General features: G+C 45.0%; 1 protein-coding gene and 1 non-coding gene across 2 annotated transcripts; one reads left to right on the top strand and one right to left on the bottom strand.

The window, feature by feature from the left end:
* Window positions 1–4747: 4747 nt before the first annotated feature.
* On the bottom strand, window positions 4748–12946 carry NEU2 (neuraminidase 2). Its single transcript, XM_036320170.1, has 4 exons — window positions 11272–12946; window positions 8524–8676; window positions 7533–7738; window positions 4748–6259 (listed from the first exon to the last, which is right to left on the bottom strand). The coding sequence occupies exons 3-4, from the start codon at window positions 7731–7733 to the stop codon at window positions 5321–5323; spliced, it is 1140 nt and encodes a 379-aa protein (XP_036176063.1). The 5' UTR covers window positions 7734–7738; window positions 8524–8676; window positions 11272–12946; the 3' UTR covers window positions 4748–5320.
* Window positions 8406–8539, top strand: LOC118662328. The gene has a single exon (XR_004969711.1). It is a non-coding gene; the product is annotated as a small nucleolar RNA SNORA36 family (small nucleolar RNA).
* Window positions 12947–20182: the final 7236 nt, after the last annotated feature.

The following is a 20182-nucleotide window of genomic DNA, read 5'->3' as shown; positions in this document are numbered from 1 at the left end:
AAATGTTCATCTCTGACTCGATAATTCCTTTTAGAGGATTCAATGTACAGAAATAATCACAGATGAGCACCAAGACTTGCTCACAAAGATGTTCATCTCAGTGTACTTATAATAGAAAAAAATTAAAGTAACTTCAATTTCTAATACTCAAGGAATGGTTAAATTATCCATGGTATGTGTCTTTTGCAAGAAAATAACATGGAGGAAATATTTATGATATATAATATCAAGTGGGGGAGAAAAAGTACCATCCTGCATTGTCTCTGCTTCATAATCTCAGTTCCAGAGGGAAAAAAGTTCATAGATGAAAGACCAGAAGAAAATGTGCCTCTGGTTAGTGGGATTTGTGGGAAATTTTTTCTGCTTCTTTGCACTTCCAAATGTTCAGCATCTAGTACTTTGAAACCCTCCCCTAAAAACAGTACAAAAATGGAATTTGAAGAAGTAACACTTTGCCAAAAGTACAGTCAGCTTTCTCACCTCTTTGAGCAGTGTGATGCAAGTATCGCATTTAAATACTGGATCCCTTCCTTTCTTCTTCACATGGTGGGGGTGGGGGGCAATCTGGCTCCAGCATGGAAACCTCACGACGTTGAATAGGGCCTTGGAGCGCTGGGCTCTTCACTCTTCCTGGCTGGGCATGAATCGCTGCCCTTTTAGATACCCTGCACTGGCAAGTCCTCAGACCAGGGCGGCTATCCAAGCTGCCATCTCCTTGCCCATTCTGGCAAAGCCATGAAAGAATGCCAGGGAAGGTGGCACTGTGCCCAGGAGCTGAGGGCACAGGCTCTGGAGACAGACAAAGCAGAACTCTGCATCCCAGAACCTGGACACACGGACCCTGCACTTCTTGAATGTTCAGGCACAGACAATAGAGACAACTTTGAAGAGAAGCAGGAACATTGGTCTGGGCTCAGAAAACCCAATTGCTCTCCTGACCCTGCTTCTACCTGGCTATATGGTTTTGAGGAAGTCACCAAACTTCGGATGGACTTGATTCAAGGTCACTTTCATCTCTAAAGGTCTAATCTGTGTCTTGTTGCTATGTGTGGCCTTACTTCTAAGAATGGACACGATTCAGGTAGTCTATTTGGCCACATGTTGTCCCAATTAATCTCAGCTGTGCAGAGAGAGGGTCTGTCCTGAGAGAGGCAGACCCTTCCTATCAGCACCACTGGGTTTAGCAGAGCACCCCCCTACCCCCACCCCACCAGTCTCTCCACAGGGGCAGGCTCTGGGCCTTCTAAGGTGAGCACCCTGAACAAGGCCCCAGCCCTCTCTCTCCTCTCCTAAGCCTCGCACGCACTTCTGGCAGGGGCCTTCTTGACCTCCACCATCACCCTATCCTAGGTGTCCAATGCAGAGGAGGGTGTCTCCTGGGAGGAATTGCAGGCCATCTTGGCGTCCATCCAGGGCATCTGTTTAGGAGGCACAGTCTTTTGCAGCATAAATCAACATGACAAGCTGGTCCCTGGAGGAGGAGAGGAGAGGGGCAGAAACTCTATGTGAGTATATGCATACATGTGCATGTGTGTGCACATGTGTATGTGCACATGTGTGTGTGGCTTTGGCATGTTTACAATTCTTAGGGGAGGAGACAGGATCTGATATGGCTATAGTGGACCTAGTCCAGTGATCGGCAACCTGCGGCTAGCAAGCCACATGCGGCTCTTTGGCCCCTTGAGTGTGGCTCTTCCACAAAATACTGACTTCTGCACATGGGCCACAAAGTTTCAATCGCACTGTATGTGCGCGCCCATACGTGGTATTTTGTGGAAGAACCACACTCAAGGGGCCAAAGAGCCACATGTGGCTCGCGAGCCACAGTTTGCCGACCACAGATAAAGATGACTCTTCAAATTTGTCAATTGAAAATGACTTTTTCATTATCAATTGGCAAACTTCAGACAGTTTCCACTGTCATGGGACAGCCTGTCCAATGGCTGATTTTGTGTATGCTCATGTCCCGTGGTCATCACACACCTGGCACATGCATCTGTCAGTGGAACAAAGGCAGGTGGTGGACTTTCCAAGAACAAACAGGGGTGGCCCCAGCTGAGGGCCCTGAACACACAAAGGCTGCAGAAGTTCTTTGTGTAGCTTTACAACTTTGGAATCGTGTAAAAAGTCGTTACCAGACTTCCTATTGAGTTATGTCAATTAGAAACATATATTTGTTACAGAATGGCCAACAAGGGGCCAGATATACCTTCCAAGAGCCCACTGATGTTGTAGTTCATTGCATAGATGTATGACAGAGAAAGGGCCAGGTCAGGGGTAGATCACATCTTACCGAGGATGGGGGTACAGCAAGGCAGTAAAAGACCAGCGGAAAATGAGAGGTATGCACACCCGCTGTTACCAAGGGAAGTTCCCAAGGATCTTTATTCCAGGCCCAGAGCACATCCTCTTCTAATGCTTTTGACCAAATTAGAAGGATGTCCCCAGCAGTACATTCTTCCTGCTCCATCCACATGTGCTGCTGGCAGAGAGAGAGAGAGAGAGAGCTTTGTTAGCCTCTTACTCCTAGCCCAGTCATCAACCACCTTCATCTGAGGTCCCCGGATATTCTAGGCCTTGAGCCCCACAGGCAGCCATTGTATCAGTAAGACCACCAGGGTGGTCAAGGTGGTCTTACAGACCTGGGAGGAGCGTACTGCATCTTGAACAAAGTCCTGGCCAGGTTGGGGTTTACCCCAGGGTTTCTCCAGGTTCTCAAATCTTGCACACACCAGAATCACCTGGAAGGCTTGTTAAGACAGATTGCTGGGCCCTGAGTTTCAGATTCAAAGGGTCTGTAGGACTCAGGATGACCCAAGGACTTGCATTTCTCACAACTTCCCCAGTGATGCTGTGCTCCAGGGGCCACTCTAAGTACAGGTAGAAACCCAGTGAGTGGGCTCCAAGGGCAACCCTAGGGAAAGGTAGAAGAATATGTCCGTGGGCCCATATCCAGCTAGACCCTGCCCAGGTCCTCGGTCCATGGTGATGGCTCCTTGAGGAGAACAATCAAGTGTATTGTCTCTCCTGGGCCTCTGTTAAGATGTTACTTCCTCAGAGATGTGGTCTCTGATGATCTAGGTACAGCAGCCACTGCTCTTGGTCATATTGTTCCCTTCTATATTCTTTTTAATCACTAATTAGTAGAGTTGCATTTCCTACTTAGTTGTTTATGTGTTTATTGTCCACTTTATTCCATGAGAGAGGGTTTCTTGAGGGTGTCTTGTCACTGTTGAATCCTCATCTCCTAGAACAACATCTGGTCTCTTACTGACACTCAATGCACAAACGTTGTGGAATGGCCACCCCGGGGGAACAAACTGAACTCTTGGTGTCTGCAGTGGGTGGTGTAGACCCTGATCTATTCCCAGGGTCCTTAGTGGACTAGCTCGGCAAAGTCTTTATAATACTTGAGGCAATAGATGAGACCTCAGCGTGAAGCTCTTAATACTCCACTATCATTTAATGAGCCATTAGATGCCTTGACTGAACACAGAGGAGAAATGAATGGGGACATGGTAGAAATGTTGAACCTGGCCCTGGGGTTTCCTAATGGTGATAAGAGCTCCAACTCCTCCATGCTGATAGCAGCCCTGAGTCAAATATCTGCAAGGACCAGGACCAAGGGGGGCTCTCCAAACCTGGAGCTCTGCTCTAAGGGGAGTACACTGGTGAGATCAGGCTCCCTGCTGAGTCTGTGCCCTGCTTGTGAGGTCACCAGGCAGAATATTAACCACAGCTGCTCTACCAGACTCCCTCTCACTTGGGCAGTGCAAGAACAATGACCATGTACCACACACACACACACACACACACACACACACACACACACACACACTTTCCAAACCAGTCCTCTATGTCCCAGGCAATGGCATAAAGGAAAATGTTTAGTTAGCTTTGGGCTCAAAACTGACAAGTCCCCCTGACAATGTGCCACAGCCTAGACCTGGAGCTCTGGTGTAACTGACCTGGGGGTTACCTTTTTGAGTCTTTAGAGCAGTGGTTCTCAACCTTCTGGACCTTTAAATACAGTTCCTCATGTTGTGACCCAACCATAAAATTATTTTCGTTGCTACTTCATAACTGTAATGTTGCTACTGTTATGAATCATAATGTAAATATCTGATATGCAGGATGGTCTTAGGCGACCCCTGTGAAAGGGTCGTTCGACCGCCAAAGGGGTAGCGACCCACAGGTTGAGAACCGCTGCTTTAGAGGCTGAACTTCTGACATTTGCAGTCCAGCAGTCCAGGTCTGAAGCACATGTTCTTGGCATTTGCTTGCTTATTTATTTGTTCAACAAGTAGTTTTTAGGGGAAGGTGGGTGAAGGGGAGGGGCCTGTTGTAGCTGAGCACCAATCTCTGGGTATGTGTGTATCTCTATGGACACAAATTATAGTAAAAATTCAGTTTTACTCAATGCACTAAATATATCCTGGATTGGATCCTAGGACAGAAAAAGGACATTAGTGGAAAAACTGGTGAAATCTGAATAAACTCTGGAGCTCAGTTAATAGTAATGGAGCAATGTTAATCTCTTAGTTTTGACTAATACACCAGTTATGTAAGATGCTAACATTGGGAGAAACTCGGTGTGGGATGTATGGCAACACTCCATACTATTTTTGCAAGTTTTCTGTAAATCTATCATTATTCCTCCAAAAAAGTTTATTTAAAAAATTCTGTTCCAAAGTTTTACAATCCAATGTAACATATTGATTTGGAGGTTTAATTGGCAAATCCACTATTCAGTTCAACTTTTATATTTTATTGAGGTATAACATGCATACAGTAAGTTATACAAATCATGTGTGTACAACTCATTGAATTTTTACATACAGATGCACCCTCCTGATCAGCACCAGGTCAAACATTAGAATGTTCCCAGGACCCTTCACAGTATTCCTCCACCAGTGTCTTGCTGTATATACCATAGACTGGGTTTTGCCTGTTCTTGAACTTCATGTACATAGAATTATAAAGAATGTATTCTTTTGAGTCTGGCTTTTTTCACTCAACATACCATCTGAAAAGTCAACCATACTATTATGTATAACAGTAGTTGATTCTCTTATTATTGGGTAATATTCCATTGCATCAATAGTCCCCAGTTTAGTTACCCATTCTGTTTTCAATTGACATTTGGGTTGTTTCCAGTTTAGGACTCTTATGAATGAAGCTGCTGTAAATATGCTCATCCATGTATTTGGCAGCTATATGCGTGCATTTCTCTTGGATGTATACTTCCGAGTGGAATTGCTGGGTCATAGGGTATTTGCATGAGCAGGGGGACAAGAATAGGGGGTAGCACATGGCCAGCTCACTGAGCCGGAAATTCAGTTGGGAAGACTTGTTTCAGGGTGAACATGAGGAAGATGACCTCCTCGTAGTTATCATGTTCGTACAGACACCCAAACTGGGGTGAGCCATCGGGACCAACACCCAGGCTCTGAAGGTCTGAGTAGGCGCAGCTGCCCTCAGCCAGCAGGGCCGGGTGGGACCAGGCGTTAGAGGCTGGGGGCCGTGTATTGAGGTAGGCACCTAGGTTGGTTCTCTGCCGGGGGTCAGTAGGGTGAGTGTAGAGCAGCCACTTGTCTGAGGAGCCAGGCCCCGCTCTGGGGCTGGGGAAGGCAATCACACTCCCATGGCAGCCATGGGGAGGCTCCACAAGCTTCTGGACCAGTTGGGCCCCCCTGAAATCAAGCCCGTCGTTGACACTCTCGGCCTGAATCCTGGCCCCACGGGGGCTTCTAGCATTGAGATATATCATCCTCTGTTTTGCACCCCCGACCTCAGCCACTTGGCACTCCACGGTTTCCGGGGCCACAAAGTTGCCTCTTTCCCATGTGAGCCCGTGGTTGTGGCTGATGAAGCAGAAAGCAGAGGGGCTGGGCCGCACGTGGGCACGGAGTTTCCGGTAGGCGTAGGCTGGCACCACCAGGCTCTGTGCCTCATTGTGCAGCTGCAGACAGTGCCCCGGGCCCACCGCAAAGGTGGCCCATTCCCCGTGGGCCGAGCCAATGGCAGAGTCAGTGAGGTCTCTGGTGGGGCTCCAGGACTTGCCGTGGTCAGTGCTGGTGACTTGGCACAGCCGTGTCACATTGATCTTGGTGTGGAGTTGGTGTTGCTCAGAGACCTGCCTGGGGATGGCAATGAAGAAGAGGAAGAGGGTCCCCGTTTTCTCGTCATACAAGGGACTTGGATTCATGGACCGGTGGCCCTCCAACTGGGCTTGGGCCACCTCTTTCTGAGAGTGCCACTGAATGTGAGGAGAGGAAGAAAGACAAGCACTGCCTTGAAATGACCAGTGACAGAGCTGTACTCTCGGTGGGGCGGGGTGTGGGAGTGGGGGGCGTCTCATGGGGTTAGGTCAAAGGTCATGGAGAAAGTGTTCATCCACCACTCGCTCAACTCACATCACCTCCCAGAGCTGTGGGAGCCAGACTTCACCTCACCCCCTGCACAGCAGCCCACTCCTCCTGAATGTCTGCTGCCTCCATTCCCACCAACATGTATCAGAGCACCTATGGTGGGTTAGACCTCAGATGCAGAGGTCCTTTGGGCACGAGCCATTTCCAGCTTCATTCTGGTCCCCTCAACCTACCAGCCCAGTCCAACTTTCCATTCTTGAAAAGTAAAGCCCTAGTAGTAACACAATAGTCTGACCTGTGTGGGACAGAATATGACAATCACTTCCCATCTTCTATTAATCATACTCTATTAATGCAGCCTGGGAGGGGCTGCTACATGACACTAGAACTTGCATGGAGTTTCCATAATCCCAAAGTCTATGCAACAGTTCTGCCATCTACCCCCATTCATTAACGCCTGTCCCCCAGTGAGCCTTCTAAAGGCAGACACTGTGCCAAGAGCCTAACCCCTAAACTCCTGGGGAACAGGTGTCATTATCTCCAACTTATGTCTGGAGAATGGAAGGCTTAGATAAGAAAGGTGAGTTGCCCAAGGCCATACCTCTAATTGATAGAGCCAGGACTTGAACCCAGGTCCATCTGCTTCAAACCCCATGTTCTGAACAGCTGCTATGTAATAATTACCACAAAGTAATGATAATACTAATAGTAATATGTGATACGCCAGCCTTGGATGTCTTTGTCAAAATCAATTACTTGATCTACATGCTGGGACTTTAGAACACAGCAATCACTCCAACCAGGTCCCACTCCCCAGGTTAATTTTACTCAAAGGCTACAACCCCAGTTATGGAATTCTAAACTAGTCCTCCCTCAGGTTCTCAATCACACAGGACCACCTTTCTGAGCATTAGTTTCCCTGGACTTGTCCCATCATGCACTGAAGCTGATACCGCCAGGCCAACTGGACTTGGTCCCAGGGAACCCACATTTTCTGGGTGACCACTTTGGGGCACTTTCTCTGCCCCATCCATGGTAGGGCCCTGAATCCCTCCTGGGTTTCGATGTCTCCTTTCCCTCTGTCCCCCAGACCCCAGCCATCTAAGAATGGCATGGTCCCCGTATTCCTGGCAGAGCTAGTGTAGCCTCATCTTGCCTTACCTGGACCCGGTGGGTGGACTCATCATAGCTTCCCCTGCGCAGGACAATCAGCTCTGCATCCTCATCCTTCTTGCTCTTGCGCCTTTCTGCGAAGGCTAGCAGAGTCTTCTGCTGCGGCAGGTAGAGCAGAGCAGGGATTCTGTAGGCCTGTGCTCCTGACTTGAACACTCTCTCCTTCTGCAGGACGGGGAGGGATGCCATGGGGCCTGGGGGAGGCACAGAAAGAGAAGATGAGTTCCCTGAAGTCACATCCTGAGATGGGGCTGAGCTATCCTCCCAGGCAGGGGGTGCCCACTCCAAGGGCGAGGAGGCTGAGATTGGTGACCTGTCCTCCTTCCCCATGGGGTTCGACCCCCTTATTACCTCCCAAGAGCCTGTGTATGATGCTACACATGCCTGCCATGGAGCTATGCAGCGCTCTGTCCATGACACTTCAGGGAAAGGGTATTTGGAAAAGCACATTTTGTGTTGAATTTTAAACCTTGCTAGGACAAATCTGTGATAACCTTCAGCTGCTTTTCCCACCAAATGCCAAGCCTTGGGTTGGATAAGAGTGTTTGCCAAGTGGCATTCTGCAGCTGTCCAACTGCTAGAAAAGGACACATAAGAACTTTTTATAACTGCAGGCCTGGAAGTCACCTTAGAAAAAAGGAAAAAAGTGTGTGTGGGGGGGCGGGCGGATGGAGCCTTGATTTTGCAGGCTTGCTCTCCAGGCTGCCTGAGGCTGACTTCCTAGCCGCCTCCAGTGTGGGGACTCCACCCCTGGGGGAGGGAGAAGCATCTGGAAGGGAAGAGAGAAGCTCCCAACAGCTCACTCGGGCTGGGAGGGTCCTCCAGAGGCACAAAAAAATAAAATAAAAATTAAAAATAAGCTTCCAAAGTGTTGAGTTCAGTTTAGAGCAACTTCCCTGTTCTGTTAATCAAACTTGGGGACATTGAAACACAGTCTAGGGGGGATGACCAGATAGAAAGCATTTCTCTATTCACTTACCTCGCAGCCTAGAAAAATGCTTGGTCAGATGGAAATATATCAGCAGGTTAAAGATGTCCAAGAGAGAAGTGATTCTGAAGGGACTGAAGACTGAGCTTGGACTAGCAGATGACTCAATTCCTTCAGCTTTTGGAAGTTTGGCAATCTGTTGGGCTGTTGGAGATATAATGACAATGAATAATTTTTATACATAACTGCTTTTCAAAAGAAAATAAAAGCATTTGATCAAAGAGGGTAGGGAGGCCCGAGGTAACTTGGTGACTGTGTGTGACAGTGGTCTCCATGTTAAGCCACCTGGGGTCCCCTTCAGGGGGATGAACCCCCAGCTGCAGGGAGTGCTGGCTGCAGAGCAGATGGCTCTCAGCTGAGCAGCAGGGATGAGATTGTCATCGAATAACCTCCTCCTGCTCATCCCCAGGAAAGGCTGCATCTGATGACCAGCCTGCCCAGAACCTGAAGACCTGGCCCCATGACCTATCTGGATCTCTGAGGGCCAGCACAGGTCCAGGGCAACTGCAGCTGCCCTAGGAGGCACACCACCTCTCCTCTGTATACCTGTTCCCATTGCCTGCATTTCCCCCCCACTGTGTACATTATTATCTACTTAAAACTTATTTAACATGTTTGAGAAATCTATGCTTTTACTCTGTGCCCTGCATTGTTTCGGAACTTGGGATACTTTATGAATAAGACAACTAACCCCAGTCCCCACAGGCTGCTAATATAAGTATTTGTCTCTAAAGATTTAGAGCCACAGCTGATGCAGGAGGGGATGGGGCAGAGGAAAAGGGGGTGGGTCTTGGGGTCCATTCTAGAGAGCTCTTCTCTATTCTCAGTAACTCAGCACCAGTCCAAACTCACACACTTACCGGCAATACCAATCCCCAAATGTCTTTAGAATAATAATAGCAAACACAAAAGTGACCCTTACCAAATGCTGGGCACTCTTTAAGTGCTCTATAATATTAAAAAAAAGTTTTTTTGGAAGTTATATTTACAAATTATATTATTTTACAATATGATTCACAAATATATACTCATTTCATCCCCACAACACCCCCATGAAGTTGATGCTATCATTGCCCATTGTACAGATGAGGAAATTAAGCCCACCCAGCCCTTCAGTGTCAGAGCTGGGACTACAGACTCTTCTGACCCACACAGCCTGCCTCTCAGGGCAGTTCTGGAAGGCACCATTTTCCTGCACCTTGTCACACGATGCCTTAGCACCGCATGCAGGTAGCTAGCTGGCCCACTTGGCCCCAGCCCTAGCTCCAAATGTGGTAGCACCTTCAGGCCAGGGTAGTGGAAAGAAAACTGAATTAGGAATCAGATTCTGGGCCTAAGTTCATGTCCAGCAAGTTGTATATCTTTGGGCAAGAACCTTCCTCTTGGAGGTCCATCTCCCCACCGGGCAAGAAAGGGGCTGAAGAAGGTGATTGCATAGGCCCCTTCATCTCCAGAGCAGGCACCGAGTTAGGTCCTGACTCCTTCTGGGAGGCTGGGCAGGGGCCCTGGCACAACCCAGTCCCACACAGCAGCACAAAGGCAACCAGAGAGATGATAATGTCAGTTTGCACCATGAAAAACTGCCATTTGGTAGGTCAAAAATGATTGAATAGTGATGATTCCAGATGGTCCCACCTAAGGCTACCAGCAGCTGACATGGCTTGTAGTCTGTGGGCACCAAATCTGGAGCAACGCATCTTACTTCTCCTCACTCTGCCTACAAGGCCAGCTCTCATGCTCCCATCTCAGATATGGGGAAACCGAGAAGTGAGTCAGGGAGGCGGTGGATGACTTCCTTAAGTCGGTGAAGGTGGGTGGATTTGAGCCTGGATCTGCCTTATTTCAGAACACATGCCCCTAACCACTGGATTCTCCTGCCACAAACCCACAACTGGGACCCTGAGGTCTGAAAGCTTCCTAACCAAAGGCGAGCGGTGGAGGGCCCCTGCCCACTTCCTCTCTCTCTCCTGTTGGGAGCACACTGGCTGCTGGCATTCCCTCACCTGCTTCAGGAGGCGTCTTTGCCAACTCAGATCTGTATGGAACACCTTCCATGAACCTGGAAACAGGTAAACACACCAGCCTGGTCCCTGCCCTTTCAAAGTCCACAATAAGTGACAGCCAGTGCTTCTGGGAGTAAGAAAGAGGTGCACTTTGCAGCTTTCCCCAGAGGAATAGCCCTTGTTCTTGGGGCCAACTTTGGATGGAATGTTGGCCTGTTGGCTACCATGTTGAAATAATGCCATCTCTCCAAAGAGCAGACAGGGGCCCGCATGTGGTCTGCCCTCAGTTCCAGCAAAGCAAGCGTGTGGGGCAGCAAGCCCAAAGTGCTCTCCTCCAAGAAAACCCCATCCATGGGCTCAATGCAGCTTGGGCCCGGGGCTGGGATTCACACCCCAAGCTGAGAGGAGCTCTCCCAACTCCCACGCCAGGACAGGAGCCTGAGCAGCCTTCTGGAAGCTCAGACCAGCAATAACTTGGGGGCAGAATAAAGAGTTTTCCTGGACTGGCTGATCTGAGCCTTCTTCCACATTTCCCATCCAACATGTCCCCTGGATACCCCCAAAACAGAGTGAGCACCATATCGGGGGTTGAGGGGCCATGAGTACACTTAAAAAAATGGCCACTGTCTGAGGCATTCCCAAGTGTGGCACCATCACCCCGTAATTACCTGATACCGGATAACTCTTGTTTATATCAACAAAGGAACAGGTGGGTCAATTCCAAGAGAAGCCTTACCTCAGGGAGTGTTCCAGGTTGGATCCCGGGGCCTGGATTGGACGTCAGAGCGTGCGAGAAGAGGCAGTGGGAACCAGCTTTGAGAAGGTCAGCGCAGCTCCTGTGTTCACCTGGCTTCACCCCGAGTCTCACGGCTCCACTACTGGGCCTGTGCCTATAAACACCTGAGGGAGGCCCAAGGCAGTGTCAGTGTACAAGCCCAGCCCTGGAGGGCACTGCCTCTCATCATCCAGGGAAGGACTTATCTATAAGTCATGCTGAATCAGGGTGAACCTCAGGCCACTTGAGTCAGGCTTGCCTCTTAAACGGATGCAGTGGGCAAAGTGTGTGCATTTCAGGGAACAGACCTCCAGGGCCTGGGAGGGTGTGGACGTGCAGGAGGACCTGGAGCCACCCAGGATGCAACTCCTCTTTGGGATCTGCCTGGGCCAGCTAGGTGAGCAGGGCAACCTTCTTGATCTCTTGAGACCTCAGTTTCCTCTGCTGAAAAATGAGAACAAAAACCTCACAGTAGACCAAGCTGCCTGGAGCAGACTATATGACTCACCTGTTACTATAACCCAGTACCTATGGCGTTTCAGACAATCATCAGTGCTCTATCCATACTCATCAATTCAGTGAATGAATGGATGAGGCTGCCTTTCCAGGCAGGGCTGATATTTGTGAGGATTTAGATAACCTGTCTAAATCTCTTAACCCAGCATCAGCTCATGGTAAGGACTGCCATGGCAACAAGCCTTTTTCTTCTGGATCCATCACAACATGTCTAAACAGCACCATCCATGGGCCCCAAGTTCATTCTCAGGAGGAGGAGTCAGGAGCTGGCACACTGTCAGAAAATATAACCCAGCTCACCCAGTCCACCGCCAGTGTGGGTGAGGCCTCCGGAGCTGGAAAAACCTGAAGGCAGTCCATTCACTTCAAAGTGCACTTCTTGGCTTAGTCTAGAACTGAGGGATGTGGGAGGCCTCCCTAACTTATTTCCCTTCCCTCCACTGGACATAGTTCTCCCATGATTATCTTCAGCTCTAGGTGGCTCCTGTGGCTCAGAGCCAAGTTCAGCTCTCCTTGGCTGCCCCCCAGGTCGGAGTGACCCCTGGATGGCCAGTTCTGGGTCCCCTTGTTCCTGCTCTGGTCTAACCCTCTTATCAGTTTGCAGAGAAAGGGTCATGGTCTGACCTTGGAATTTATGTTTGAAAGTCCATGTGAACACCCTAGTAAACCCAGACCCCAGCTCTGACTCACATCCCCTGGAGGTCCAGGAATCACCTTGAAGTTGATGCTTTTATATTCAATGGGCCATAGAAGGGGTATTTTAAAAGTGAGGTAAGTGTAGGGTGGTGACTCATTAAAGAAATCATAACACATCCATAAAATGGAGTATTAGGCAGCTGATTAATTAAAACCATGTTTTAAAGATAATGCATGAAAATGTTGGGATACAAGATAACATATAAACTAGGATCCCACTTTTGTAAATCTGCATATTATATATTAAAAATAAACAAAAATTATACCAAATATGTATTGCTGTATCCCCTGAAACTTAGCACAGTGCCTGGAACAAAATAGATACTTAGCAAATATCTAGTGAATATAGAATGAATAAATAAATACTATCGGTAGTCAGTTTTAACTAGTGGGATTACAAATGATATTTATTTACTTCTTGTACTCTTCCAGGCACATATGATTTAATTATTAGTTTAAAAAGACATTTTTTGATTCAGGAAGATGGCGGCGGTATAGGCAGACGTGTCCCAGGTCGTGTCCCTGAGCAAATGGAGTGAGCAGCTGAAACTAGTAACATCCACCCCGAATTGGCGAAATTCCTCAGCTGGCGAGACAGTTTACAGCCGGGAAGAGCAGAACTCCCCTGGAAAGGTCTAAGGCGAGCCACACTGAAGAATAGAAGAACCGAAGGACCTTCACTACTGCAATATTTTTTTTTTCTTTTTTCACCTTTTAACTAAGAAACCAATTTTTTTTCTTTTTTTTTCTTTTTTTTCTTTTCCTCTTCTTCTTTTTTTTTTTTCTTCTTTTTTCCATCACCTGATTTTACCCTTTTAATTACTACCTTCTTATTTTTAACCAGTATTATTACTGCTACCATTTTACCATTTTTTTTTAAAGTGCCATTTTATTTTCTCTTTATTTTATTTTGGGATTAGTGTTCTCCATTCTATTTTCATCGTTATATTATTGGTTGTTCCTAGTTTGCATTTATCTCCAGGGAGCTGTTGCTGGAATTTGTTGGGATTAATGGCTGTTCTATAGGAGTATTCTCCTCATATAAAAAGTCTCTTCCCCTCTTCCACTTCATTCTCTCTTTTCGCTCTTTTTTTTCTTTTCCTTTCTTTTCTCGCTTTTACTTTCCCCCCTCCTTTTTCCCAATTTCATTTTTGCACTCCTTTTTTTGGTCCCTAATTTTCTTTTCTTTTTTCTTTTTTCTCTTTTCTCTTTTTCTCTTCCTTCTTCCTTATCCCCCAATTCTCTTAATTCAGGTGGTCACCTTTATTTGGGGTTATTAATATCGTGAATATATTTGTGTATAGTGCCTGGTACGTGGTGCCTTGTTGTGTTGTATTTTGTGCCTTTAAATCAACACAGCAGATCCAAGCAACAGCAACATCCTGAGCACCACACCCTCTGCTGAGGAACAGCAGCTGTACGTGAAACCTCGCCCCACCAGCCAGAAGAGCCACCACAGCTGTGAACAGCACCCACCAGAGGAGTTGCTGCCAACTGAAGAGCAGCTGCTACCGCAACCGCCCGAAGAGGAACCGCAGACCAAGGAGTCACTGCCACCAAGGGAGCAGCCACTGAACGACTCAACGTCTAGATATGTCAGTGAGATCAAACATGGGTAGACAAAGAAACCCCCAAAGGAAAGAGAAGGAGGACTCTCCAGAAAAGCAGCTAAGTAATACAGAGGCATGCAACATGACAGAAAAAGAATTCAGAATAAGGGTCCTAGAGTGCATAAACCGGATGGAGGAAAAAATCGACAACCTCAGCAAGAAGCAAGAAGAAACAGATGAAAAAATCGATAACATATGGAAGAAGCTAGAAGAAACAGATGAAAAAATCGATAACATATGGAAGAAGCTAGAAGAAACAGATGAAAAAATCAACAACTTAAGTAAGACCCAAGAAGATATGAAGAGCGATATAGCTGCAATGAAAAACTCCATTGAAAGTATCAACAGTAGACTAGGAGAAGCGGAGGACCGAATTAGTGATTTAGAAGACAAGGAAGCAAAACACACCCAAAATGTACTGCAATTGGAGAAAAAAATGAAAAGACAGGAGGAAAGCCTAAGGGAGCTTTGGGACAACATGAAACGAAACAACATACGAATAATAGGGGTACCAGAACAACAGAAGGATGAACAAGGATTAGAAAACCTATTAGAAGAAATAATATCAGAAAACTTCCCTGAGGTGGGGAAGAAAAAAGTCACACAAGCCCAGAGAGTCCCAAACAAGGTGAACCCAAAAAGACCCACACCAAGACACATCATAATTACCATGGCAAATGTTCAGGACAAAGAGAGAATCTTACAGGCTGCAAGAGAGAGACGGAAAGTTACATACAAGGGATCTCCCATTAGATTGTCAAATGATTTCTCAACAGAAACACATCAGGCCAGAAAAGAATGGACGGAAATTTACAAAGTGATGCAAAGCAAAGGACTGAATCCAAGAATACTCTATCCAGCAAGGCTATCATTCAAACTTGAAGGGGAAATAAGAAGCTTCACAGACAAAAAAAGGCTAAGGGAGTTTATCACCACCAAGCCAGCAATGCAAGGAATGCTAAAGGGACTGGTATAAAAATAAGAAATAAAAAGCTCAGAAAGAAAACAGCCACACAAAAACAGAAATGCCTACAAACAACTACCTTTCAATAATAACTTTAAACGTAAACGGACTAAATGCTCCAAACAAAAGACATCGAGTGGCTGAATGGATAAAAAAACATGACCCATACATCTGCTGTCTACAAGAAACCCACCTCATTAGAAGGGACTCACACAGACTGAAAGTGAAAGGATGGAAAAATATCTTTCAGGCAAATGGAAAGGAAAAGAAAGCTGGGGTAGCAATACTTATATCGGACAAAATAGACCTCAAAGTGAAGGCCATAACAAGAGATAAGGAAGGCCACTTCATAATACTAAAGGGATCAATACAACAAGAAGATATAATCCTGGTAAACATATATGCACCCAATGCAGGAGCACCCAAATTCATAAAAAAACTCCTGGAAGATATCAAAGGAGACATCGACAACAATACAATCATAGTAGGGGACTTTAATACACCACTGACAGCACTGGATAAGTCCTCTAGACAAATAATCAGCAAAGATACAGCAATCCTAAATGACTCACTAGATCAGATGGACTTAATAGACATCTTCAGAACACTTCACCCGAAAGCCAGGGAATATACATTCTACTCAAATGCTCATAGGACATATTCAAAAATAGACCATATATTGGGTCACAAGCAAAGTATCCCCAAATTCAAGAAAATTGAAATCATAAAAAGCGTCTTCGCAGACCACGATGGCATAATATTAGAAATAAACTACAATAAAAACAACCCAAAATACTCAAACACCTGGAAGCTGAATAGCATGCTATTAAATATTGATTGGGTTACCAATGAAATCAAAGAAGAAATTCGAAACATCCTGGAAACTAATGACAATGAAAACACAACAATCCAAAACCTATGGGACACAATGAAAGCAGTCCTGAGAGGGAAGTTTATAGCTCTACAGGCCTATCTCAAAAAACAAGAAAAAATGGTAGTAAATCATCTAACTCTACAACTCAAAGAATTAGAAAGAGAGCAACAAGAAAACCCCAGAGTGAGCAGAAGGAAGGAGATAATAAAGATTAGAGCAGAAATAAATGACATAGAGACCAAAAAAACAATACAGAAAATCAATGAAACCAAGAGCTGGTTCTTTGAAAGGATAAACAAGATAGACAAACCTCTAGCCAGACTCACCAAGAAGCAAAGAGAGAGGACCCAAATAAACAAAATCAGAAACGATAGAGGCGAAATAACAACAGACCCCACAGAAATACAAATGATTGTTAAAAAATACTATGGACAGCTCTACTCCAACAAACTAGACAACCTGGAGGAAATGGACAAATTCCTAGAAAAATACAACATTCCAAAACTCAATCAGGAAGAATCTAAAAATCTCAACAGGCCAATAACTATGGAAGAAATTGAAGCAGTCATCAAAAAGCTTCCAGCAAACAAAAGCCCAGGACCAGACGGCTTCACAGGGGAGTTTTACCAAACATTCAAGGAAGAACTAAAACCTATCCTCCTCAGACTACTACAAAAAATTCAAGAGGAAGGAACACTTCCAAGCTCATTCTATGAAGCCAGCATCACCCTAATACCAAAACCAGGTAAAGACAACACAATGAAAGAGAATTACAGGCCAATATCCCTCATGAACATAGATGCCAAAATCCTCAACAAAATCTTAGCAAATCGGATCCAGCAGTACATCAGAAAGATCATACACCATGACCAAGTAGGATTTATCCCAGGGATGCAAGGATGGTACAATATCCGCAAATCAATAAACGTGATACATCACATAAACAAATTGAAAGAAAAAAACCACATGGTCATATCAATTGATGCAGAAAAAGCATTTGACAAAATTCAACACCCATTTTTGATAAAAGCTCTCAGCAAGGTGGGAGTAGAAGGATCATACCTCAACATAATAAAAGCCATATATGACAGGCCCACAGCCAACATCATACTCAATGGACAAAAACTAACACCATTTCCCCTAAGAACAGGAACAAGACAGGGATGCCCCCTCTCACCACTCCTGTTCAACATAGTACTGGAAGTGTTAGCCATTGCAATTCGGCAAGAAGAAGAAATAAAAGGCATCCAAATTGGAAAAGAGGAAGTAAAACTGTCCTTATTTGCAGACGACATGATATTATACATACAAAACCCTAGAGACTCCATCAAAAAGCTACTGGACTTAATACATGAATTTGGCAATGTAGCAGGATACAAAATTAACCCCAAGAAATCCGAGGCATTTCTATACACCAATAGTGAACTTTCAGAAAGAGAGATTATAAAAACAATCCCGTTTACCATCGCACCAAAAAAATTAAGCTACCTAGGAATAAACTTAACTAAAGAGGTAAAAGACCTCTACTCAGAAAACTACAGGACGTTGAAAAAAGATATAGAGGAAGACATAAACAGATGGAAGAACATACCGTGTTCATGGATTGGTAGAATCAACATCATTAAAATGTCCATACTACCCAAAGCAATCTATAAATTCAACGCACTTCCCATTAAAATACCAACGGCATACTTCAGAGATCTAGAACGAACTCTCCAAAAATTCATCTGGAATAAAAAAAGACCTCGAATAGCTGCAGCAATCCTGAAAAAGACCAAAGTAGGTGGGATCTCAATACCAGATATCAAGATGTATTACAAAGCCACTGTTCTCAAAACTGCCTGGTACTGGCACAAGAATAGGCATATAGATCAATGGAATAGAATAGAGAGCCCAGAAATCGGCCCGAACCAATATGCTCAATTAATATTTGACAAAGGAGGCAAGAACATACAATGGAGCCAAGATAGTCTCTTCAATAAATGGTGCTGGGAAAATTGGACAGATATATGCAAGAAAATGAAACTAGACCACCAACTTACACCATACACAAAAATAAACTCAAAATGGATAAAGGACTTAAATGTACGACAGGAAACCATAAAAATTCTAGAAGAATCCAAAGGCAACAAAATCTCAGACATATGCCGAAGCAATTTCTTCACGGATACAGCTCCTAGGGCACTTGAAACGAAAGAGAAAATGAACAAATGGGACTACATCAAAATAAAAAGCTTCTGCACAGCAAAAGAAACCATCAACAAAACAACGAGAAAACCCACTGTGTGGGAAAACATATTTGCCAATGTCATATCCGATAAGGGCCTAATCTCCAAAATTTATAGGGAACTCATACAACTTAACAAAAGGAAGATAAACAATCCAATCAAAAAATGGGCAAAGGACCTAAATAGACACCTTTCAAAAGAGGACATTCAGAAAGCCAAGAGACATATGAAAACATGCTCAAAGTCACTAATCATCCGAGAGATGCAAATCAAAACAACAATGAGGTACCATCTCACACCTGTCAGACTGGCTATCATCAACAAATCAACAAACGACAAGTGCTGGAGAGGATGTGGAGAAAAAGGAACACTTGTGCACTGCTGGTGGGAATGCAGACTGGTGCAGCCACTATGGAAGACAGTATGGAGTTTCCTTAAAAAACTGAAAATGGAACTCCCATTTGACCCTGTGATCCCACTTCTAGGAATATATCCCAAGAAACCAGAAACACCAATCAGAAAGGATATATGCACCCCTATGTTCATAGCAGCACAATTCACCATAGCTAAGATCTGGAAACAGCCTAAGTGCCCATCAGTAGATGAATGGATTAGAAAACTGTGGTACATCTACACGATGGAATACTATGCTGCTGTAAAAAGGAAGGAACTCTTACCATTTGCAACGTCATGGATGGAACTGGAGAGCATTATGCTAAGTGAAATAAGCCAGTCAATGAAGGAAAAATACCACATGATCTCACTCATTCATGGATAATAGAGACCATTATAAACTTTTGAACAATAATAGATACAGAGGCAGAGCTGCCTCAAACAGATTGTCAAACTGCAGCAGGAAGGCCGGGGAGGGTTGCGGGGCAGGAGGTAGGGGGGTAAGAGATCAACTAAAGGACTTGTATGCATGCATAGAAGCATAACCAGTGGACATAAGACATTGGGGGATAGGGGAGGCTAGGGGACTGTCTAGGGCGGGGGGATAAAATGGACACATATGTAATACCCTTTGTAATACTTTAAGCAATAAAAAAAAAAAAAAAAAAAAAAAAAAAAAAAAAAAAAAAAAAAAAAAGAAAAAAAAAAAAAAAAAAAAAAAAAAAAAAAAAAAAAAAAAAAAAAAAAAAAAAAAAAAAAAATAAAAAAAAATTTTTAAAAAATATTTTTTTATTGATTTCAGAGAGGAAGATATAAACATCAATGATGAGAATCATTGATCAGCTGCCTCCTGCATGCCCCCTACTGGGAATTGAGCTCACAACCAGGGCATGTGCCCTGACCAGGGCTCAAACTGTGACCTCCTGGTTCATAGGTTGATACACAACTGCTGAGCCACACCAGCCAGGCAACAAAAGAAAACAAAACAAAACATTATTTTTAAAATGATGATAAGTAATAATATGTGGCCTAAGAATGCCTACTCACTTTATCCTGGCCAGACCATCAAAAGGGCTTTCAAAAGGCCCCAACGAGCTTATAAAAATGACCTTGACTCAGCATGAAAATTTAACTTATATTTGACTCCAAAGGATAATAAATTTATTGTGTTCAAAAATGTTCACTGAGCTCTGCCTGGTATGGCTCAGTTGGTTGACCAGAAGGTCACCGGTTTAATTCCCCATCAGGGAACATGTCCAGGTTTCAGGCTCAATAACCAGTAGGAAGCATGCGGGAGGCAGCCGATCGATGTTTCTCTCTCTCCTTCTCCTTTCCTCTCTCTCTAAAACCAATAAGAACATATTAAAATATATATGTATTCACAGAACACATACATGTAGCCAACACCATACTAACTTGGAAGGAGGAGAGAAAGATCCTGGATAAGGTCCCAGAGCTTCCCGTGTTTATTATTTTTGTGTGTGTGTGTGGGGAAAGACAAACATCCAAGAAACAGAAGCCGATCACCCAGGAGTTGGGGGCGGACTGTAATGGTGACAGTGATTAAGAACAAGGGGAAGTGGGAACAGGG

The sequence above is a fragment of the Myotis myotis genome, unplaced genomic scaffold, assembly GCF_014108235.1.
Source record: "Myotis myotis isolate mMyoMyo1 unplaced genomic scaffold, mMyoMyo1.p scaffold_m19_p_8, whole genome shotgun sequence".
NCBI classification, from domain to species: Eukaryota; Metazoa; Chordata; class Mammalia; order Chiroptera; family Vespertilionidae; genus Myotis; species Myotis myotis.
The sequence above is the reverse complement of the archived record's forward strand: the minus strand, read 5'-3'. Positions and strand labels throughout refer to the sequence as shown.